This window comes from Diadema antillarum, unplaced genomic scaffold (assembly GCF_040938485.1).
Source record: "Diadema antillarum isolate AM-2024a unplaced genomic scaffold, OU_Dant_1.0 seq00000340_RagTag, whole genome shotgun sequence".
NCBI classification, from domain to species: Eukaryota; Metazoa; Echinodermata; class Echinoidea; order Diadematoida; family Diadematidae; genus Diadema; species Diadema antillarum.
In genome coordinates, this window is record NW_027271353.1 from 5001 (window position 1) to 30586 (window position 25586).

Sequence of the window (25586 nt, forward strand, 5' to 3'; positions counted from 1 at the left end):
TTCTATACCATTATGAAAGAGCACTGTCTTGACTAACCGCTTTCAGAAAGCAGAGGGAATAATTGCAGCCCTTAACATAATGTCAGTGTCAAGTTGATGGAATGTGTAATTTTCATGAAAATGAATTTTTGTGGAATTCCCTTAATAATTTTTATTGTTGTCCTCACGCAAATATCTTTAGTAGTCTCCTCATCCAGGGGTTCCAACACCAAAACCTTAAAGATTCATAACTTTCGCATCGATTGTCCGATTTTCCTCAAACTTTCACCGATATGTTCTACTAATGTTGCTGCTTTAACTTAATCCATATTTCTCTTTAGGTTGGGATCTCCTTTAGCAATCCATTCAGACATATATGATAAAATGAATACTCATTTACCTATTGATATGTGGGTATGTATAGGGTTATAACGTCATATACATAGTATAGACAACATACATTATAACATATACGAACATAATATGTAAATATTGTGATGTGTGTGTGTGTGTGTGTGTGTGTGTGTGTGTGCGCGCGCGCGCGCATGCGTGTGCGTGTGCGTGTGTGTTTTGTGGCGTTTTCACATGTTACCGACAAGCTCTTTGTCACTTACCACTTTGATCGTGAAGAGATAAGCCAGAGTCTTGTCTGGCAGGATGGCGTGCGGGGAGAATTCCCCAACCAAGGTGGCCGAGGTGGCGGAGATCCTACTCTCTTCCACTGGTGGTTTGGCGCTCTTAAAAGGGAATACCATGCCAATTAAAAGATGTCTGCGACGTAAGAGTTAAATATGACAAGCACAACAGCGAAAATTTGATCAAAATCGGATTCAAAGAAAGAAAGAAAGTCATAAGATTTTAAAGATTCGCTAATTTTTGTACAAGAGTTCTTGAACAGTTGATATGAATACGTAAATGAGTGAGGTGATAATTATGTAATCACCTCACAGTATTCAAGTGATCGTGTAAAAAAGATAATAAATAAATAATAAAATATAATGTTTTTCTTGGTTGGATGACTTCAAAACAATGGTCTGTCAGCTGTCAAATATAACAGGATCTGAGACGGAGTAACAATTGTGTTTGATAAAAAAAAAAGAAAAGCCATTTTTATATACATTCTGTGTCAGAAATTGTTCAGGGATAACATGATAAATTCACTATATGCATATAAATATAGACTGTTCAAGAACTGTTTTGTGAAAAGTTTTAGCGAAACTTCACAATTATACAGCTTCCTTGGTTCTAAGTCGATTTTGATTAACTTTCGCTGTAATGCCTGTAATATTTTACTCTTTATTTATTTTTCCCGAATTTCCCTTTTAAAGTATTTGCATGATATCCATATCCGAGTACGTGATGCTCAGGCATGTGGATTATACTTGCATGAGTATTTCTTTTACAATTGCTATACACTGTACTACCTCTACTCGCAATGGTAATGCAAATCACAATAGCAACACAATAATAATGTTTAGCACCATCAGTATCGCTGTAGTTACATGTAGCATGAGGGAATATGAGAGAACTAAAGTAAAGTTATGAATATTCACATGTAATCAGATAACTTTCTAATAACGACTTTCATATAGGCATATTTCTTGATTACAGAATAATCAAGAAGGGATAATAGTCATCGATAGTATTCCAGATTATGGTGAACCTGGAAGATATTATAGGTTATGATACATATCATAACATTATTTCTTTTCATGTTAGCATAATAAATACATGGCAGTACTTGGATAATAGTTTGCGTGCATTAGTTGTTGCTATGTCCGGCAAGATACTCTCTGTTCAGAATTTGGTTGCTTTTAAGTAGGCTCCATCATATTTCTTTAGTATTTATACATAGAGCCAAACCTACAAAGATTGACCGCCATGTTTTATATGTTTACATTAAGTCCGGTACATCCAAGCCTGATATCCCGATTTACATCATTTTATTATATTTGATGTACGTTCCTTCATTGAGAAATATGAAAATAAATTGAATTGAAAGATTCGCTGGCTATGTACAACATTATGTTGCAATTTGAGTAATAGGCTACATATAGTAAAGTGTGCTCAGTATTTCTTCCGTAATCTGGTAAGCTAGAAAAAAAAACCACTCGAAAGAGTGGTATGTACGTTTTTGTGTGATATTCACATTATTCTCTTCATTTATTCAATTATCATCAATACTCTTTAAAAAATGATACAGATAATCAGTGTACGTATAAGGCCATTACAAGCACGTCTTTGGGGTGTAGGCCTACCTTGTGAGCAGTTTTTACCAACACATTGAAGATTGAGACATTAACGACTGGAAGAGCTGCGAGGGCGTAGTCTGTGCCAGCAACACGCAAGGACAGCGCTTCCACTGCGCGAAACCACAAAACAAACAATCAACAATCCATAAAAAAGCAACAGGTGACATGCTTGACATTCTTATTCACGACGAATGCTCTTTTTAGGGAAACTTCGATATCCAAAGACATCGAAATAGCAAAGTTAATTGACTTGTGAAAATAATTCAAATTTGAACATTGAATAGGAATGTGTATTAGTTTCGGATGATTTCATAGTTTTAGGTGTTTCCATATATGAAGTGTGGCATAGGTTGTTATCTATATGACGACATGACGATTGCTTTTTTTTTTAAATTCTACTGATATCAAATTTAACTCATCTCTCTGGGGTTTTTTTTGAGGGGGTGTAAAGTGATATCCAAATTACGTGTAAAACATACTTTACTTTATTTCTTCACAAGCCAAAGCATGTAATAAACAATCTTAGGCTACTATCTGCCCACAGGCAAGTAAGTACAAGGGGAAAATACAATGGACCATTACAATGCAATTGACAAGGACACAAATATATACATATCAATGTCCTTGTATATATATATATATATATATATATATATTTATATATATATAGTGTCAGCGAAACTTGCACGAGAGACGTGGCTGTGATGTTAAGGTATAGCACCCCTTTAATTAAGCCTTCGGGCTAATTGCCCTTCCTCAGAATCTACAATGACAAAAACAACATATAAACAAAATCAACATCGATGCAAAACCATACTAAACTTAACTAACCTTCAATATTCTTTACTTAACTAACCTTCAATATACATTCAAAGATATGCTAAGCATAACTATAAATACAAGACGTACATGTACAAAATTACAACACATTTTAAACAAAAACGAAATTGTATTTAGTAATATTATGTTTGTTTTTTATATGTTGTTATTGTCATTTTAGATTCTGAAGAAGGACAATTAGCCCGAATGCTTAATTAAAGGGATGCTACACAACATCACAGCCACGTCTCTCGTGCAAGTTTCGCTGACAATATATTTAACTGCCCTTCCCCTCCCCGTCATGTTCTGTTTAGTCCATTTCTGTCACTATATATATATATATATATATATATATATATATATATGATAAAAACCTAAAATGGCATAAATCTATATGAAACGCTTTATCATGGCGAGGAAAGCGCATGTTTTAGAAACAAGACACCAAACACGTTAGTTATCGCATTCTTCATCAGCGACCAGGATGCGATGTGATGTTAGATTAAAATCCGTTTCTGTAGCAGACATACACGCAAGGGTATACGTGTATGTCTGCTTCAGGGAAGGACAGAGAGAGGGATTACATAGCAAATATACTCACGAAAATGTACTTTCAGTTACTCTCATCATATCATGAGAACATGGAGAAAAGAACGGGTAGAAAGATATGGCAAAAAAAATGAACAAAGACATATGTACACGAGACCAAATTGTAATAATGGCTTTACGTTTCAATGTCTTCAAGTTTTTCTTCAGGTCGATGTCGATAGTTTTCAGAAGTTCTGGACAAACCTGAATGTGAGGGAAAAAAAGGTAAATAGTCCTGCATAGTTATATTATATCCTCTAAATGATTAATTGTTTGTTGTTGCAACTGATTGACGACAATCCTACATGGTACGTTCGAATCCTGCCCAAGTGTGGATGCCAATATTGTCAGTATTATTATTTTCATCATGGCTTCTATATATAGGTTTTCCAGGTCAAATGTCCCCTGGATTAAGCCATATGTCAATATAAGTAGTTCAAAAGTCTATATAACTAAATATATGTCCATCAATGATAGAATACGGGTATCAAAAATTACGCAATTCAAATGTCCACTTGGGTATGAAATGTCCGTATTATGTAGCTTATAATTATCTAACGTCAGACAAGAGACAATGTCTCGTAGTAAAATAGATATCCAATTACGCAGAGCAATTACCGATAAGGAAAATCAATGTCGAATAATGTTTTGATAATGTACACTGCCTAATAGACAGCGCTTTCTTGAACAACAAAATAATTATTTCACATGTATAGATGTATTGCTTGTAGGTTTTTCAAGTGAAATGTTCTGTGGCTGAAACCAATTGTCGCTATATGCAGTTCAAAATGTCCATATACATACATTGTAGGAGATGAATGAATGTCCACAGCGCAATACAATTGTCAATACGCAGTTCCAATATCCATATAGGTATAGAATGTACATGTGGCATATGTCAAATACCAGACTAGGCAGTTCAAAAGTCGCATAGCCAAATAGATATCAAAATGACTGGAGCAATGTCCGATAAGGGAGATAAAATGTTGCATTGCATGGTGATCTTAAATGTCTATGGTCTTAAACAGTGCTTACTTGAACCGCATAAAACCGTAACCTGACATACATGAACACATTCTTCCATATTTTCTTGCATGTACTTACGGGTGCACGTCACGAGACCGACACCCACGAGTCATACAGACCACGAGTCATACAGCTCACAAGTACTAAGTACAACCCATGAGTTATACAATTCACGGGTCATACAACCCATTAGTTCGACACTAAGCTCACAAGGCCCACGAGACCGACACATTGGCCCGAATTCACGAAGGTGGTGCAATCTTGTCCATGGTTTAAACCATGGACAAAGACCATGGGGCGCCAAGTGTCGAATAAAATATTTCAAAATGATTATTTTGCAACGAAATGACTGATTTCGTAACGAAATATTCCATGCGACACCTGGTGCCCCATGGTTTTTGTCCATCATGGTTTAAACCTTGGACAAGATTGTACCACCTTCATGAATTCGGGCCATTAAGCGCCGTGTTTTATCTGTCGAACTTGTGGGCTGTTTTTACCTAGTGTCGAACTCATGGCTGTATGACTCGTGGGTGTCGGTCTGGTGGGATGACCCCGTACTTGCTACATACATAAACACGGGTCTATATGGTGTCAAGAAGTATGAAGTATTATTGGAACTTTTGTAAAATTGCATACCGAAAGAAATCATAAAGCGAAACTGCCATGAATCTTATGAAGCTATTCACTTTTGTTTTCTAAAACATAACGAAAATCATTTTTTCTTGGGACTGTTTTTTTGTGATATTTTGCACCAACTCTTAGAATAAAAAGTTTTCATACAACACGACCGTTCATGTACTGCCTCTGCTGCGATTATGCTGCAGTTTAAAAATAAATGTAAACCTGCAATTTTTCAGATCAATTTAGTTCAATTTGTTTTCATATTTCTCAATGAATGAATGTACATCAAATATAATAAATGAAGTGAATCATAATATCCGGCTTGGATGCACAGTGAATTAAAGTAAACATATAAAACATAGCGGTCAATCTTCGTAAGTTTGGCTCTATGTACAATATAACGCTAAAGAAATATGATGGAACCTACTTAAAAGCGAGCTTGTTAAGCATAGGTCCCAAATTCCTAACAGAGTGTAAGATACAGATAAGGAGCACGGATGCAACATAGGACCAAAATAAAGAAAACAAATATGAAAAGCAAAAAATTCTCAAATTTAAATTTTCTACGGGAATCTATGGGATCTTTTGTAATTCTATAACTTTTTTTTTCTCAATGATAGGAACATGCTTATCTATATAGATAAAATAAAACTACCCATGAACAATTCATAAGCTTCATTTGTATCCTCAGTGTTATAGGCCTACACATCACATGAATCTGCTTTTTAAGATCATCTCGTAATCTAGCTGTTATTAGGCGTTACCTTCCTGAAAGTTACCGTTTATGGGCACTTAAAGTAATCTCGTGATAAAGGGGAAAATAACTAAAATATGATAATGATCTCACATATCTGTGAAACAATACCAGAAACAGGTAAAAGATTAATATTGCCAAATACATTTTCAATGAGGGTTGCTGGATGATTGATTATTCCAGTAAGTTTGGTTATTAGCGGTAGAAAAAATGTGGACATCGTAATAGCAAATGAGAATAGCGATAGTGAGAACGAAGCATATCATCAAGCGTCATGGAATCACTTATTACTTATATGCTGTACCAAATTATGTTTCCAATTGATGTCATGTTATTTGAATATCACGTCATGTATGATTGTGTGTGTGTTTGATAAACTCAGGAATAAAACAAACAAATGATTAAATATGCCTCGAACAGAAGAACTTTCACTTACCTCCTCATTGACAGACTTCTTTATCTTCAATGTGATATAATCGACGATTGAACCATAACCGAACCAGTTCGTGTTGTAGAAATTGCTGTGAAAAGCAGTAATAGATAGAAACATCTCAGTTAAGGCTTTTTTTGACATTGTACGTGCTGTGGTTGTAAGTGACATGTTCACACAGTTCCACCGATTCCCCCAACAAAATTAGTGCGTTCTTCTCGACGCAACTATCTCGGCGACTATTTTGGATTATACAGCTTTTAGGAACTCGATACCATCACTATTGACTATAGCTTGCATCATTAGGAGTCTCTACAGGTGATCCAATCTATATGTTAATATAATAAATTGTCTATCTATTCTACAAAATATGTGATTAGTCAATTGCTATCACAAAAACTATACCCCTTGATTCCGTACTGGGAATCCTTTGTAGGACAAATAGTACGTTATAAATCAACGTTATAAATTCATTTTTTTTTTTAAACGTAATAAGGTGAAATATTCTTTCATGCATTATTCCTGCCCATACCACACTGCGAATGCATACTCCTCGTGGATTCTGTTTCACCCCGGCCTTCGAACTCGGTGAAATAAAGCTGTTCTTCTGCTGGTTATAAAGCTTTTATGTCGTACATAATCCGGTATAGCGCTTTCAAAATTGCCGCATGCATTAACTATCCATGATATTTATAATAGACTGTTATAGTTATTTTGGAATCAGTTACAAGATGGCTATGTATTCAAATTCAAACAAAATAAACCATTTTCGTCTCCACATCTGATGAAAGTGTTGCCAGAAAATATCAAGTATAGGTTTGAATTTTCTGCAAGTTGTCTCCTTCTAACAAATGAAATTTGTAAAATCGCAACTGCTGATCTGTAATTTAACAAACATGTCTGCAAAATAGAAACACGGGACTCGAACCTGCTTTCCGGTCAGCGATAATACCACCAGGATATCGCTGGTTGTCGGCAGTGACACGATGAACTTCGAACAAATACCCAAACTCCAAGATTCCGACACTGTAATGCTAAGTAGTCCAAAGCGGACAAGGTATTAATAAATGCAAGTGAAGGTGTTGTTTACAAACCTTGCCCATCCATGAAGATCGACTTTCATCCTCTCGATGTGAAAGGAACAGGTCGTTGAAGAAATTGTAGGACTGCCATCAGTGTCCACTCCTATATAGATAGTGATATGGGAGAAATTCAGATGGGATTATCTACTTATCCTAATCATTTTCCTGAATGCATTTTCATTTCATTCAGTGTCATCGCTAATAACATCATTTACATCACCATTATCAAACCATGATCATTATCTTTTGTAGCGATCATTATCCTTTGTAGCGATCATTACAGTTCACAACAATAATGATACACAGAAAAAAAAATGATATATTTCTTATCATTAAATTCTGGATGTCACGATATGAAGCCTCAGAAGACAAAGAAATTGTGTGTTTGTGTGTGTATGTATGTGTGTGTGTGAGGAAGAGACGAGGGAACATAGAGTTAGAGGTGCATTAGATCACAGTAGCTGTTAAAGCACAGTGCATGCAAGACATATAAATATTATGTTATTATACATATTTTCAACTTCAATTCAAATACATTCATTCCATTCAGATCAGATCGATCATAAAGATACATTTACATTGAATACAAAAGTTATACAGTGATCTAATGAGGACGTGTCCCAAGAAGTTACACAAAAATGTATAACTTGTGTTGGGATTGATTAATACAAGATTATTATACGTACATACACACGAAAACACAAAAGGAAGGTGCAAGTTAACAGACTCTCCCCCCCCCCCCCCCGGGAGGGAGGGGGGTAGTGTACATGTAACTTTTTAACTACTCTGGATCAACAATTCTGATATATCTTACTTTTTACAGTGCGTTGATAACAGGCATTTCTTAAATCTGCTTTTAAATGCATCAGTTGATGAGACACTGCTAACATGCTTGGGATAGTGATTTCCACAGATTTTTCAAGTAAAACAAATATTACCTTCTGGTATGAAATTGTTCTGTGACTTGCAAGATGTAGACAAACCGATGATCGTGTGCTGTGATTATGAAAATTCTTGTTGAGATGAAAAAAAGGTCTCTAAAATAGCACGGTATGGTTTTGTTTATTGTTTGTACACAAAAACACCTTGTTGAAAAAGCAGTATATAGAGTATTAAGTGTCAGCAGCCTCATTTTATGATCGCATTGTTCGGCATTACTTCTGAGGGATCCACCAACTATTATTTGAACAATATTATTCACACCAGATGTAGTAAGCATGTCAAGTTTATTTCTAAAAACATTATCCAACAGAGTGGCAGAAGAAACTAGTAATCCTGGTTGGTTTTAGAAACAAGAGCACAGTCACTGAGGAAAGAATCAAAAAGATTATGTGCATCCCTTGCTTCATCATATTGCAATCAGGGGCCCGTTTCATAAAACTTGTCATTAGTGACAGCTGCCACATTTCTATTACAAATTTGCTCTCATCCAATCAAATGCAAGGATGTCAGTAGCTTGTCACATCTATGACAACTTGTCACTAATGACAAGTTTTATGAAACGGGCCCCAGATCTACATTAAACACCCCCATATGAAATTAATTAATCTATTTTCAGGCATTAGACCACATAATAGGGAATCAATGACATCCACAAAATCAGAGAAAATCACAGATGGAGGTTCGTAAACAACACCAAAAAAAAATTTCCCTCTTTTTTCAATTTTTAACATCAACAAAAATTGAGTCACGCCCATTTCCATCAAGCTGTAAATCTGGTCTAGAAAAACACTTTGATGTATTTCGTATGAAAATTCTTTAACCACTACCTGGTTCTTCCTGCTCGATGTTCACTTTATAATGAATAGTTGGGTACACTTATATGAATTTGATCATTATCATTATTCTGCACCCAGGTTTTTGAAAGCTCAGTGCATCAAATTCACAGTTTATTGAGGTTCAAAAAGATCGATATAACCTCAATCTTTTTCAGAAACACTCCTAGAATTAAAATGTATACGCAACAAACTAGAACTATCAGCAGAGTCTTTGAATTTACCAGCAAAATCCTCACTTGAATAATAATGAGAATCAGTGTTGTGGTTATTCCAAAAATTGATATCTGGGTCTAACTCTTCATTGTCAGTACTAGCTGCACTGAGAAATATCACAGTAGAGAGCATGAAGCCTCTCCTGGTTACTATCAGTATGTCATCTCAGGCGTAAACTAAGCATTATTATGCATGTCATGCATACAGAAGGAGCTAAACACAAAACCAAATGGATCTGCATGTTGACAGCCTGTGTACGGCACAGGGTTATACATGTAATGGCATGTACATGTATTCCTGGAAGTAAGCAAACATTTGCTAAAGACAACGCATGCTCCAAATGAAAGACAGAGTGTGTAAGTGACATACTGACAGACAATATTTCATAACGTTAATGGCAAGAGAACAGCCACAACTCGTGAAAAAAAAAATACCCGTACGAGGTATGCCCCTATATAAAGAATAACATTTATAACCAACCTGAACAACACAAGTGAAAAACAACATTACGAATTTCAGCGCTCTGCGTGTTGGAGCAGAGTACTGACACACAGTGTACTACGGTTAATGTGTCCTCGATCGCAGTTTTTGCAAGTAGTAATAAGTTTTATAGCAATTGATGTCTACATCAGCACATCTAAAAAGTTTTGATGACATTTTATCCTATGACAAATTTCTGATGAGAATCAATATGAAATTAGAATCTCAGGTACCATGACCGGATGATATTCGCGTCACTTACTGTAGGCCTAGGAACATAATACAAACAAAACTAGAATAACGGCAAGGATTACATGACATACAGTGGTAATGACAAAAATCACATAGATAATTAAGTAAAAGCGAAGCAAGTTTTATAACCATAAATGCCAAATGATGAGTTCTGTTTTCAAATTAGCCATAAATATAAAGGTAAAAATCCACTCCTTAAAGGACAAGTTCACCTTCATATACATGTGGATTGAGTGAAGGCAACATAGTAGAACACATCAGTGAAAGTTTGGGGAAAATCCGACAATCCGTTCAAAAGTTATGAATTTTTAAGATATCTGTACAATCACTGCTGGATGAGAAGACTACTACAGTGTATGATGTCACATGCGTACAACGATATAAGGAGAATAAAAAGAGAATTTCACAAAACTTGACTTTTTGAATAAAGTGCACATTTCCTCGACTTGTTACTGACTTATGTTAGGGGTAATATCATTCCCCCTGACTTCTGAAAGAGAGAAGTCGAGTGTTCTCTTACTATGTGAGAAAAGTGAGAATATCTTGAATTTTCTTTGTACTTTCTTTATGTAGTTGTACTCACATGACATCACAAGCTATAGTATTCTTCTCATCCAGCCGTGACTGAGCAGAAACTTCAAAAATTCATAACTTTTGAACGGATTGTCCGATTTTCCTCAAACTCTCATTGATGTGTTCTACTAATATTGCTGCATTTACTCAACCCACATGTCTATGAAGGTGAACCTGTCCTTTAAAGATGATTTTGATAAAAAGAGAAAACATAAGACATGTTCTATACAGATCTTTATTTTTTGAATGAAGTATATGTGATTGGTGATTTCATAGAAATATCATGTTTTCACTGAAAGGAGACAACTTTCGTGATTGTGAAAACGACATAGATTCTATATAGAGTATCAAAAATATCATTTAAATGAAATCGATATGATTGCATTCAATAAAGCAAGTAAAGTTGATTACAAAGTTTAATTCTGTGTACGAGACGTGAAGTTTCAACAATAAAAGTCCTCTGCACGTGAAAGGTACTGTTTACTATTGGGAGCAGTGATTTAAAAACTGTTCGAGATATCACATTTGATGTATATATCTAATTCAGTTGTATTACAAACATCCTACCACATAAACAATTCGCAATAAAGCCTAAAATATAAGGAGATATCACTATTTTTCTCACTAAACCATAACTGTAGACGGTTTTGTCTACATTTTTATTATAACAATTGTTCACATTTTGTATTCTTACCAATACTTAATATTCAATTCAATTCAAAGGTTTTATTTTCACTTCTTTTAACAGAATGTACAAAAAGTATAAATTCGACATGCGTTTGAACATTGATTATATTGATTAAAATTTTCACACTGGTTGTTTTTATCCCTAACTCACATTTTAGAACTATTTTGAAGCACTAAAGCTGGGTTTTTGTTTCATCAGCAAATGGTGAATAATACCTTTTATTAAGGTGATTGACGCCTTAAAAGAGTGACATGGTAATAACAGGTTTTACGTCCATTATGAACACTAATGCGTTTACAAATCATAAAGCGCTATTTTCGACAAGAATTGGATTATCCTGTATTGAAAGTTCCTCTTTTGTCCTTTATGATACTAAACATGCAAGGCGGTCTGCACAACTTCCATTTCATCTACATGGATAAAATTTTCAGACTCATACATTGGTAACAAAGAGTTCATTCGCCAAAAAGTGATCTAGATTTTGAGTCCAGCCGATATGAAATACATTGCATCAATCCGTTGAATTGCCACAAAGTTTCGAGTCAAAACTATGTGTTTGTTCAATCCATGTCAACTAGGTTTTCTTACATTATAGATTGTAACAATAGTAAGGGAACCGACTGTCCGTAACTCATAAGTTTCATTTGATGTCATTTTATTGGACTATTATCATTCTCCATTTATTCTTATGACTGATTTGCAGCTTATTTTTCTATTACGAATGATTTGCATTTTTAAGTAAGTTACTTCATACTAGAAGATGACACTAGCTTGTTTATTTTTTGTCAGGTAATGATGTGAATTTTTGGTTCAACTTTTAATAATGAACTTTGTTTAGTTAACAATTTTTTAAATCTTCAAACAAATGTATTGTACATGAAGTTGATAAATGTGTAAATAATTGTTAGATTTGTTAAAGGTGTAGTAATTGATGAAAGAATAAACGCGGAAAGAATATGGCGTGTGTGAAAATAAGGAAAATAGTTGGTGTTATGAATAGGCTACAGCGTTTTAACTTTTCAATATAGACATTATCAAATCTTGATCTTTCCACTCCTTGTATACCTACTGCAATATTTACTATTTTTAGGAACAGTGCATTATGTCATTTGAATAGAATTTTAAATCTTCGGATGTGTGCAATAAGATTTATAGCAAACTCGAAACCACATTTACAGTCTAGTTATCTGTTCGGAAAGTATTATTTGTAATATTTGATATAGATAATCCTTTTTGTTTTATGTATTTGTTTGGAAGTAATATGTGGCAATGTTCTTTTAATTTTGATTTTGAAAAAAAAAATGAGGTAAATAAACATTGTACAAGACAAGTGGAAGATTATGAATTACTCAATTTACAGCATGAGTGTTCACGTTCAACAATAAGATATTTCGGCCCTAAGATGTGGAATAGTCTTCCAGATGATGTGTGTTTCAGTGTTTCTCATTCAAGAGAAAACATAAAAAGCGCTTCGTAAAATCATATATATGCAATAGTGCATTCTTGCAATCGACCCCTTATCATTGATGCTATATGATTATAAGGATAATTTTTGTTTTGCTTTGTTCTGTTTTGTATTGTTCTGTCTTAGTATTAAACATAATTGTTACCTTTTACTACGGAGAAGCCTAACTAGTCAATGGCCTTTGCTTCTTCCTCCACACTTTGTATTGCACACGATTGCCATGTTGTTCTATTGTGTTCGTTCTTTTTTTTTAACTAGTTGTGCAAGTTGTGGAGATAAAATGAATTGAAATCAAATCATATTGAATTACTATAATTTTTTTTTGTTTACAATTGGACCTTCATTAGCTTACCAGCCTCATCTCCTGCAGAAATCAATGGAGTTATTATCTGTTAAGAACAGTAATGCAGTGATCACGATAATAATTATAGTATTGACCAATATCAATGGATCCTTTTGAAAACCAGCTGCAAGTACTCACACTATTTCAACAAAATACAAGAAATCAACAACATATTAACTGAACTAAACAAAATAGAAGACACAAAGCAGCACAAAACAGACGAAAGCAATAACTTAAAACTTTATGTGATCATTAAGCAACTATAATATATTCCCTAATTATATGACTTCTTGAGTTTTCTTGCTTGCATTCCACAATCCTGGTGTAGTCTGACAAAATAATAAGCGATTTTAATAGAAGTACATTGTAAACCTTATACATAGAGAATTTCCTTAATCCTTCAAAGCACTTCATTTAGTATAAACCTGTGTCGTGCTTGTGATGATTGGTTTCGCTTACCGAATCTAAGAGAGAGTTTCAAACTGGTGGATGAGACGTGAGCATCAAAGTATCCGGAATCAGAAAAGAGTTTGCTTGAGAGTAAGAAATATATGAAAAGAAAAATATGATACACATAGCAACAGTGATTCAAAAGCTTTACACAAGGACGAAGAGAGAAACAACTCACGTTACATCTGGTTTATGTCTGTGTATTTTGTTCCATCACTGCATAATCATAATACGTTGTAAAGTTCTAATGGTAAGGTAAGGAGACGAGAAAGAAGCTGATGTTGTCTATTCAGTATTTATTGTTCAATCTTCATACACATTTGCCAGTGAGCATAGTACGCACACATTGTGCATTCATCACGATCGAATCTAGTGATAGAAATATACATTACAGTACACAGAAACCAAAATGCTTATATGCTTGAACTGCGCATCGTTTTGATAATCATCACGGTGACATCATCACATGCTCTCCACTAACATGAATTGACATTTTATCATCTTTTCATCATCTTCTTTATCACAAGGGAAAGTTTTTATCATGTTAGGCCTTCAAGTATTAATGTCCTACAAACGGTTGACAAAACTACTAGTAGTTACGAATCACTATATCTATAACGGAGTGTAACTTACAAGTAAAACGAGTACTTATAACGCCAGTCTCCGTATACGGAGAGGGAGATTCCACTGGTCGTTAGGCGGAGCCCTCCGGCTGATGGGTTGGTTGTCAAGGAGGCGGTCGGTATGCTGTATGACGTAATTCGTACACTGAGATGTGCACGGAAAATGAGGGAAGACCATTTCGATTTAGTATGTAATAAAGTCAGTCATATAAATAAAAGAAAAGCGATACTGAAATCATCATGATAATAATTTGACAGTGTGCAAAAGGCCGGCCTCTGACCGGCCTCGGGCCGGCGAAGGTTCTTTGATCAAAATGGGTACCAAAAGCCAAGCTTGATATACCTCAAAACCATCTACAACACGATTCAACAAACATCCTCCCACTTAACAACTTTTCATCGTCATATACATAGTATATGGTACCAAATACTAGACTGTCTATATATCTACAAATTAGCTCATAATGCTAACTTGCATGTTTAAGACACTTACATCATTTCAAACTGGGAAATGTTGCTATCAATAGATTCCCCATCATAAAAAAAAACCCATGAATAGTTGTAGTGTCTATATGTTTTCTGACTTCTTGGTTTAAAATTAGAAATTTATTACATACATGTATTGTACATATGCTAACGATAAGATTATGCTAATTAGGCTAATAAAAAAAAAACCACACACACACACACACACACACACACACACACACACACCTTGTACATAACAAACTCTTCCGGGTCTGAAATAATGTCTACCCGAGTAATAGAAGCGCACAAACGCACGAACGTAGGGACGGGCCCGCCACTATAACAGGGTTCAATAAATTACGCGTATTTACTTTTCATCTGCAATTTCCTTTCCCAGTCCAAAATTATTCTTTTTCAAACTCAACATAAACGATCTTCTCATCCTTCCCCTATTCCTTGTTGTACTAAGGCGACCTTGTAAAGGGCTTTGTAAGGATTTTGTTTAGTTTAGTGGGGGTGCTGTGGCATAGTGAATAAGACTCCCATTTTCAATCTGAGGACTTTGAGTTCGGTTCCCGCTCAAGTGCTTTATACGTCCTTGGACAAGATGCTTCTACCCACCATGTCCCTCTCGACCCAGGTGTATCAATGGGTACCTGGCAACGCTAGGGTAATGATAATGGCAGGGCCTTCCGGTAGAGCAGTGGCAATACTGAAGAGGCAACACTGGGTAAATAAGACCATAAATTATTATTATTATCATTATTATCATTATCATTATTATGGTATAATGATGATGATTATCATTATTATCATTATCATTATTCATATCAAAGTGTATGTTCATACTTCCCCTTTTGATATACGCGTTTGGTTCAAAACACGGTCGCGTCCTTTCTCATTTTGATATAAACGGCGGTTTAAAACGTCGTTTCAAAACGCATAGAAATGTGCGTTTACGATCGGCGTTTCTGACTAATCACGTTTCACGGGGAAGCATAAATAAAACGAAAATCACAAACGCGTTTAGATGACGTCTTATCCCCTTTCCGGTTCACGTGAAAATGCGCGCGCCAGGCCAGCCGACCCCGATTTAATTACTGTATACTGCGCAATGGACAATCTGCAGGTCCTTGTTTGTACATGTTGTATGTACTGCGTACACAGACACGTTAATGCATGAAGATACTAATACTATACCAAAAACTTTCTTTTAAAAAATTTACGCTGAATTTTCATAAATGGTCACAATAAAGTTAAAAAAAAGTTATTTCACTGTATTGACGATACTGCTTTTATCATGATTAATCAACTATCAAATTATTGAATAATTTCTCTGCATGATTTCGCCATCTTCACCAAGCAATGTCTCTTTGGTCGTGACATAAAAAAACTGAATCCATTTAACCTGGTATTCCAGGTTCCCGCGGAGTCAACTGATCATATACGGGAATCTAGTATACCAGGTTCCCAAAATGTAGACAGTAGTGTCTGCATTCATGGGCTACATTCATGTTTATTTGTGTTATGCTGGCCAGAAAAATGGTTTTGATATAAAGATTACAGTTTTTGTATCATTATCTAATCTCATTATGAAAACCATAAATACAGTATCACGGTATCTATTTGCCTTATTTACCCTTTTTTATGGCTCTAAAACTCGAAGATGTACACAGCTATCAAGGCTGATCCCCGTATACTGTATAGCAGTGCATATCAAAAGACTTTACGAGCCCATCAGGACACGCTCTATTCACACCTGGCGCCCGATCTATATTTTCAGTGTTTGATGGCACATTGACCGTTTAAAGGGGATACATGTACCACCTGACTGCTCTAGCACGGGTGGATTGCCAACCTGTCCGTTCTCTGTCGACCTCCAAAAGGAATCTCGTTTGACATTGGGGGGGGGGGGGGGGGGGGGATTGAAGGCTCTCGGAGAATTGCGGGGAGGAACAGGTGGTTAAGTACGTTTGAGTGTTTCCAGAAATATTTCTTAAGCGCTTATTTTCGAGAATTTTCAAAAAGTGGGCATTGAAAGAACTCACAAATTCTTTCACTTCTTGGATTATTGTTTGAGTACCGTCCCATTACCACAAGTAACTTATTATTCCGTATCCTTTTCAAGCATCCCATTATTTTTTTTCGATATAATTCTGTCGAGGATCACTGGATCTGTTTTGCCTTTCTGCCCGTTGTATTGTCTTCCTGTTATGTTAGTCTTGTCTCGTTCTGTCTTGTATTTTAGTACCCCTTTATTAGTTTTGTCGTCCCAGTCTCGTTTAATGTTTATTCGCCTGTGTATGTGTGTCTGTCTGTTACTCTGTGTTCTTAGTGTTAGTGGGCTTCCAGACTTTTTTTCTGACTTTCTTCCCAGCCTTCTTACCCCTTTTTGTATCAGCTCATTTTCTATTGACATTCTGTACCTGAGGGGCCCACATTCTACAAGTATTGTCTTTTTAGTTGGTCCCTCAATTTTTTCGATGTTTTGCGTAATGTTATATCGTCTTTATCACTTCAGTCAGTCAATTTTCAATACAACGTATTTGTCACCCCGAGGTTCCACAATTATATTTTTCTCAATATATATACTTTGTTTTGAAAATGCAACCTTATTCTCTGTTACCAAAGAAAATGAAATGTTTATGTTCTTTTCGAAAAATGAAATAAAGTTTGAATGGATTGAATTGAATAATTCTCAAATTCAACTTCATATTTCAATATTCTATATGACAGTACATCGTGTGTTGGAATACATTTCATCTTGCCATTCTTGTTTCTTTCATCAACATCTCAGTCACAGGTGACTTAAATTTTGACAGTGTCGTTTCCCAGAGTGAAACCCAAGCTATCAAGCAGTCCTTTAATCTTTTGCATCCACGGTATACTATGAGTGTCATTCACAAACAATGTATAGTTAAAAGAATACAATGAGCAGGATAATTCACCCTCCATGGACGAGTCTGAACCAAAATAACAACTTACGATTTACAATGTGATAATCTAATTTACAAACCCCTATAGTTCCTTATAAAACTTACAATTTTGATTACTCTTATAAGTGCCCAATATGTTTCTGCAAAATTTCAAATAAAAAGACTGAAATAGAGATAGTTTTTCGAATCCCTATACCTCACACCCATACAACAAATTCAGTAATATATTTTGGTCAAACAACTTTAGTTGTATCGACAGGAAGGGATAAATGATCAAAATTCATTTTCATAGAATAAAAGTCAAATCTGTTACCTGAAAAAGCGTATTTATCAATGGCCTTTTTAGAAATAATTAAACGTTATTTACAAGTATTGATAATCATGATATACACACACTCAGTTTATCCTCTCCAAAGATGAAAGTTGGACGTTTCCTTACTTTACCCTTTAAAACAAAAAATAACTGCTTTTGTCTTAAAGGTGTTTACGGTAAGATACCATGAATGGCAATAACTACAAACATAATCTAAAGCTGTTGTAGTTTCTATGGGCTTTCATCCGAAACAATGGGAAGCTGATATGATGAGGTTGTAGGTAAACTCAAGACTTCTTCATTTGGAAATGGGCGATATTCAGCATGCGTGTGTGGATGGAAATAAGCTGCTTGGTGGAGGTCTGCGCTCTCCTATAGTGCTTTTCCTACCTAATGATGGATTTGAGGGGCTGGAATTTACAAGCTCTGCATTTAAGATTCCCCTCCATTTTCAACATTTTCAACATTATTTTTTAGTAAAAATTGTTGATATCATATTTCAATATATCATAAATTATGCAGAATACTTATGCAGAATAAAAAATTATTTATTTTTTTTTTTTTTTTTGGGGGGGGGGGGGCATGGTATGTTTTGTACATTATAAAAATGAGAATGAATTAATGAAATGAAAATGAAAGATATGCACACGAACGTTTCGAATCATAATACTCCCTCCCCCTTTCTCTCTTTACACACACGCACACACACACACACACACACACACACACATATATATATATATATATATATATATATATATATGTGTGTGTGTGTGTGTGTGTGTGTGTGTGTTGAGATTTCACGTGTTGACTCCACGAAGAAAGGAACAAACAAACTCCTAATGCATTTTGGGTCAAAAAAGCATGAGTTTAATCGACTACAATTTTCGGCGTCCTATCATACGCCTTCTTCAGATTCCTGAAGAAGACTAACCAAAATAAAAGAACTTGGTGTCATTTTATTTGAAAAAGAATAGCCTTTCCAATAATATGCAAAATAATGATATACTTGAAATATTTCTGAAATTAAAGATCATAGGTGTTCCGTTTTTTTCTGGGTCACCTTATATATACATATATCTATATATACATATATATATATATATATATATATATATATATATATATAAACAGTCACTGACTTACGTACTTTCTGACATCATAGCTGAATTCGTCGAAATACAAGGGGCTGTAACTGCCTTTGAAATCGGGAACGGTCCAGTCTTGGATCTTGTACAGCACTCTCTCCAGTCCCGAATGCTTGACTGCGAACAGGAAAAGACAAGGACAAAGATCAAATACAGTAGTCTACTGGGAATTTGTTTATTTTAGACTAACCAAGTGGTTTGTGAACCATTGCAAAATGAAGGATAGCATAGCTTGTAATAGAAATCACTGTTGTGTTTTCTGCGTGATTCCATGCCTGAATAGCTATTTTTGACCCCCACAAATGAACAGGAAGTGGTGAATGTAATAAAACAATTGAAAATAAAAGTAGTTGTGGTTTTGATAATATTTCGAATAATTTATCAAAAGATGTTGCTTTGCAAATAAACCATCCTTTGGTATATATTTTCAGTTTGTTAATAGATAGTGGTATCGTACCTTCAATGATGATAATAGCCAAGGTTATACCGATTTTTGAAAAGCAGGATCCTTTAATTTTCTCTAAGTATAGGCCAATATCTTTACTCACATCATTTTCTACAATGCTTGAAAAAAATATTTATAAAAAACAGTAGATTTTATTAAAAACGAAATATATTTTTTAAAACGCGATTTGGTTTCGGTGAAAAACACTGAACTTCACATGCAATATCATCTTTCATTAAAAAAAAATGCTTCTGCAAAGGATAATCATTGACATACCGTAGGCGTGCTTCTCGACTTCTCCAAGGCCATCGACACGATTGACTACGAAATTCTTCTCTACAAACAGAATCATTATGGTATACGTATGGGGGGGGGGGCTTTGGGTGGTTCAGAAGTTAACTGTCTGGTAGGCAGCAATATGTTTGTCAAAATAATAATGAGTCTTTAAAAATATTTCATGCGATGTTAATCAAAGATCTTTTTAATCAAGGACCCCTTTTTTCCTTTGTTATATTAATGATATAACATATTCTTTTAAACTTTTGACTTATTTCATTTGCTAATGATTCAACTATTTTGTTTTCTCATAAAGACACCAAAATACTTTTTGAAGCTGTTAATAAAGAATTACTTTTTAAACAATTGTATTCAAGCAAACAAATTATCGTTGAACATACAAAAAACACATTACATGTTATTCAGTAATTCTTCGCAATTTTTTTTTTCTGGACAAATAGCTTTTAATCAAGCACTTCTACGATGTGTAAATTCAACAAAATTCTTTGGGCTTTTTATTGACGATCAATTTTGCATTTGAACACTCATCTTGTTTATTTATATAAACTGATTTCAAGAAATGCAAGGGTTATCTAGAGAATAAAGCAGTTTTTTTCAATTAAGATACTCTTGATGTTATATCTAACTATGATTTTGCTATATTTGAATTATGAAATATTGGAATGGGGAAGCTCGGCTAAGATTATTATTGATAAGTTATTGGTTACTTAAAGGAGAGTTTCAAGGTGTATTTATGCATGCAATTAATATGCAAATACTGATCCACTTTTCTTAAACAGTAAAATTTTGAAAATAGATGGTTTGTATGCAATGAATTAAGGAATTTTGATGTATACTTTGAAGAATTGTGTTTTGGCTGACATTTTGGAATTTTTATTTATGAAAAAAGAAAGAAATACATGGATATCCAACACGACCACAGCGTGATATGTTCCATATACCTAAAACTACATTACGAATACTGTAGAATTCTTTTAGTTACAATGGCCCCACATTTTTGAATTCTGTACATCTCATGAACTACGGAATCCAAGTATCATTTTGTATGTTTTGCATGCATTACTTTATCTAATACCCCCATCTCACTAGACGGCACGGCGGATCGTGGCTTGATGGCTTTAAATCTTCTATCGTATCTTTAGAGGTTCAGAAGCGCGGAGGGTCGCCACCTTCGCCATGGTCGGCAACCTCGCTACAGAAATTTTGAACATGTCCAAAACTTCCGTAGCGAGGTTGCCGTGGTTTTAGAGCGTATCACAATCGCCTCACGAGCGCAATAAAAGCGCCACATTCGTAACTCTGACGGGGTAGCAACGCGTTAGGCGTAACTCAAGCGCATCGAAAGCGGCCCCCATCGCCCATGAAAATTACCGCTTTTACAGTATTACGTAACAGGAACCAACCATGAACGATAGAAGTGATGCACAGACCAGGAAGGTGAACATAGAGAAAACGTATAAAATTCATTTTTCTACGTATACTCAGTACGAATCTACACTGTTTATTAATTTGTTTGTTTGTCATATACCATTCCAAGTCAATGAAAGTGATTAAGTTGTAATCTTTTCAAATATATCTTCATAAAATTGTCTCATTGTAGGATACGATTTTTAGTTTGCTCGGAAGCCGGTTCTTTAATATTATACCCCGATCGCTTAAGATCGTAGCATGAGCTCAGCGTAAACGTATATCACTGTCGCTCCGATCGTATCACTGATGTGGCGAGGTCTTGATAAAGCGCATGATTACCGCAACACAGTCGGTTCGATCGCTGAAATGCCGAAACAACGTGGCAGAGTCGTATTATCATCGTGGCGCTATCGCCTACAGCGCAGGTTGAGAGTGGAGAAACCTTGAATAGTGTAATCGCCTCGGAGGCCAAAAATGGAGACGGACGGCGATCGCGCCACGATTTGTTAAATCGTCTCAGATCGCCATGGTCGCCTTCCTAGTGAGATGGGGGCCTAAGACTTAACCCTAACTAGGCCGGGCTATTTAGGTACTAGTAGTTGATAGAGCCGGGGGGGGGGGGGGGGGGCCTCCCAGGTCCCCCCCTCCAGATCTCGGCCGTCGACCGCGCGATCGCGACAAAAATTGGCACACACATTGCCTATGATGTAATCTAGAATATGTTGAAGTTAATTTTTCAAAAAATTATCATTTATGCTAAATTATGCTAATTTATGCATAATGATGCATGAAATCAGACTATTTGGTATAAATCACAAAATAAAGCTCAAAACAGGCACATTTTTTTGTAAATATTCCTTTTAGTGTTCTTAGCAAATGTAATAAAAAAGAATTGTGATATCAGAAAAAATTCTTAAGTATTTATTGTTTTTTGAATTTCTTATGTATTTCTTTGTTTTTTCGACTTTATGTTTTTCATTGTTTTTTTCGATGAAATTTGTCCGCGACATCGCTCCGAACATGAAAATATGTTATTCATTGATTTTAATCAATAAAACACCAAAATAATCATGCTTTTATAAAATTTGCCTGTAAGCACAGTTTGCATTGAAATCGTACACGAATTCACGTTTTTGATCAATTTTTGGTCTGACATGCATGTACATATTTATGCGTAACTTCGGAACCGCGCGCCCGGGCGTCGCAAATTTGGTGTCCAAAGATGCGCGAGACTCGAAAGAAAAGTCATGAAACGCAGCGGAGATAGCTTTTTGCGATTGCGATACATCGCGCGGAACGTCGAGGGGGGGGGGGGGGGGCCTCGGAGGGCCCCCCCCCCCCCGGCCTAGTTAGGGTTAACTCTCTTAACTGTTTCGGGGACGGCTGAACAGCTGTAAAAGGTTACAAGGAATTTCTTATAAGATTTGCATTTCATTTACTCATGTGCACGTCGCAACTAAATATGAACGTGAGCTATCCTAAAAGGAAAGTTCCCGAAAGAAATATTCAGCGAAAGCAGACAAACCCGTGAAATAATCATTTTTTTCCCCCACCTCCCTGGTGGAAGTCTCAGAAGCATCATGTACGCTTAGAACAACAGCATTCGCTTTGACATGGTGCATGTTTTACATGGGGACGTGGGGGTGGGCACGTCCAATGTAATGTATGCGAGCGCGTGAGCGTTTGAGAAAGTTTTGTATACAAATTCTAAAAGATAAAATACTGTTAAGCTCTGTTTAGCTATGCGGGCGTGCGATAGAACAACATGCAGTATGCCGAAATCAACATCATCACATTTCTTTTACCATTTTTTTTTAAAGGGGGGGGGGGGGGGAGAGGAGGGGGTGTGTTCGTAGGGGGAGGGGGATGCACCTTCCATCCCCCATATCTCGTATAGGCCTATGTGTAATTATAGTATCAAAATTCAACTTTATATTTTCATTTAAATTCTAGCATAATGAGAGAGCACTTTACTTAAATACCTCTTTCAGAAAGCACGGGGAGTGACAACTTCGTCAACGATGATGCTTATTTCAGCTATCGCCATACTCACGAAAATTGATTCCATCTTGAGTTGTGAGAGCTTTGAACTCGGTCACTACTGCAGCGACCCTCAGGAAGCCACTGACCTGGAAGATCGCGAGGGACAACATCAAGACACATCCGACCGGCAACATGTTGAATTATACCAACACTTTTCGATCAACATGAAAATGTAGAAAAGAAAATAATATTTAAGAGGTTCCTTCTCACACACATTGTACGCATACACAGCTAGCAATACGGAATTCCGACTGCGGTATTATATAACGCGGTGTGTGTTGTGTGTGATGATTGTACTGAAATGAGTTTAGAGCACTGCGGGACGTAGGTGTCTCTGGTACGTCTATTCCTGCCATGTTCTTTTTTGTGTTACTCTTCTTTCACGGGAATTCCCAGTTCTCCGTCGTCCGTAATTTCACAATGTAGATAAGATAAACCCCCCCCTTTTTTTTTGGGGGGGGGGGGGGAAGCACATCATTGTCATTGTGCATTCCACGGTTTTTCTTGATCGTTTTCATCATGCAATATCATCACCGTTTTCTCAACCTTTATGATTTACTGTACGCTACTATGTACGTTGTGAGTTTGACATTACAATAATGATAGTTTTTATCATTATTCTCGATCATTTGCATTAAGCGCAGTATATTGAAGAAAAGTTTCAGCTATGTCTGTGGTAGTGTTTGCTTTTCTTTTTTTCTCTACTCTTTTGTCACGGGAATTCCCTATTCTATAAGTCGTTTCTTTTTTCACAATGTAGATAAGATAAAACCATTTTTTTTTTGGGGGGGGGGTGCACTTTATTCTTTTCGGTTCTGTTTGGGCTGCTTGCGATTTAATTGCTTTTATTCTGAATATTCACTCTCTTCAATCTTTTCCAAAACCATCAAAAATCCATTTCACCTAGAAAAAGAGAGAGAAAAAAATTACCGGGTACGGAAATTGATGAGTGATATACTGCTACAATCATGTTCATGCATGGGTCTGTAGGCTTATCCTAGGATGGGACGGAAATGTTAAGAATAAAAATACCGAAGGCAATTTCATGGAAGATGATACATGCATGTGCTCAAACTACAGCTTCTAAAACTGTATCATGGGCTGCGACTCAATTTGTACACATTACCACATTTGTTGCTGTGTAGTTCGAATGTAGGTAAAGCCTCACAGTGTGGCTTGCCATGTGTGACCTTTGAACCTTCAAGTACGATGGCTTTAGGACAAACCAGTCTTTCAAGCAGAAGGGAAACAGGCATCATTGTGGAATCAACTCCAGTTTTTTCTTTCTCTTTCTCTCTCTCTCTCTCTCTCTCTCTTTCCCCGAAGAGCTTAAAGGGACTGTACAGTACTGGTTGAGGTAGGGATTCAGGTTTTGAACATTTCTAAGTGAGATAATGAAAAGCCTCTTATAAAATATGAAAGAGCATGTAATTCTAAGAAGGATTCAACGTTTATTTGATGAAAATTGGTTTTCAAATGGCTGAGATATCCATAAAAGGCGACATGCCACAACTTTATTAGGATCTCTTTGTTTCACTGTAGTGTTTTTGGATATCTCAGCCATTTCAAAACCGATTTTCATCGAATAAACTTTTGATACCCTTTAGAATTGCATGCTCTTTGACATCTCCTGGAGTGGTTTCTGAATATATCAAAACGTTAAAAGCTAAATCTTCACCTCGACCAGAACTGTACACACCCTTTAAAAAAGTGTGTATATGTATTCTATATAAGGACCAAAAGTTGTCTGTGCATGTGGACCACTTATTCTCATCAAAAACTTCTGAGAAGGCCATCATTTATTTTTGTCATGTTTATACGATATCCCATAAAATAGTGACGATTTTGTTTGTCTCTTTCTCCTGAAATTGCACTTTTAGAAATTGCAGATTATTTCAAGCGCAAGGAATGTGTGCATAAAAGCGAACCAGTGTAAGTAAGAACATTATCAATGACCTCGAACTCCGAATTCAGAGATCGCAGTAGAATACCATTGTGGCTTTACAGGTAGGCAAACATCCCATTAAAGTAATCCAGGATATTATTATGTATGATTATAATCGATACTGATCATAACTATGGAGGAACATTATATCTATACAGTCAG

General features: G+C 35.8%; 1 protein-coding gene across 1 annotated transcript in view; it reads right to left on the bottom strand.

Annotated features, from left to right (window-relative positions):
- The window catches only part of LOC139730872 (bactericidal permeability-increasing protein-like), a gene marked incomplete at its 3' end in the record, with an annotated part of 28055 nt that extends 4341 nt beyond the window's left edge, over positions 1 to 23714 (bottom strand). The window contains exons 1-9 of the mRNA XM_071641748.1: positions 23490 to 23714; positions 19287 to 19401; positions 14430 to 14564; positions 13806 to 13879; positions 7567 to 7657; positions 6479 to 6563; positions 3779 to 3842; positions 2238 to 2341; positions 594 to 716 (exon numbers count right to left, since the gene is read on the bottom strand). Of these exons, the coding sequence (XP_071497849.1) occupies positions 594 to 716; positions 2238 to 2341; positions 3779 to 3842; positions 6479 to 6563; positions 7567 to 7657; positions 13806 to 13879; positions 14430 to 14564; positions 19287 to 19401; positions 23490 to 23613 (915 nt within the window). The remainder of the gene's footprint in view (positions 1 to 593; positions 717 to 2237; positions 2342 to 3778; positions 3843 to 6478; positions 6564 to 7566; positions 7658 to 13805; positions 13880 to 14429; positions 14565 to 19286; positions 19402 to 23489) is intronic.
- Between the last annotated feature and the right edge of the window lie 1872 nt (positions 23715 to 25586).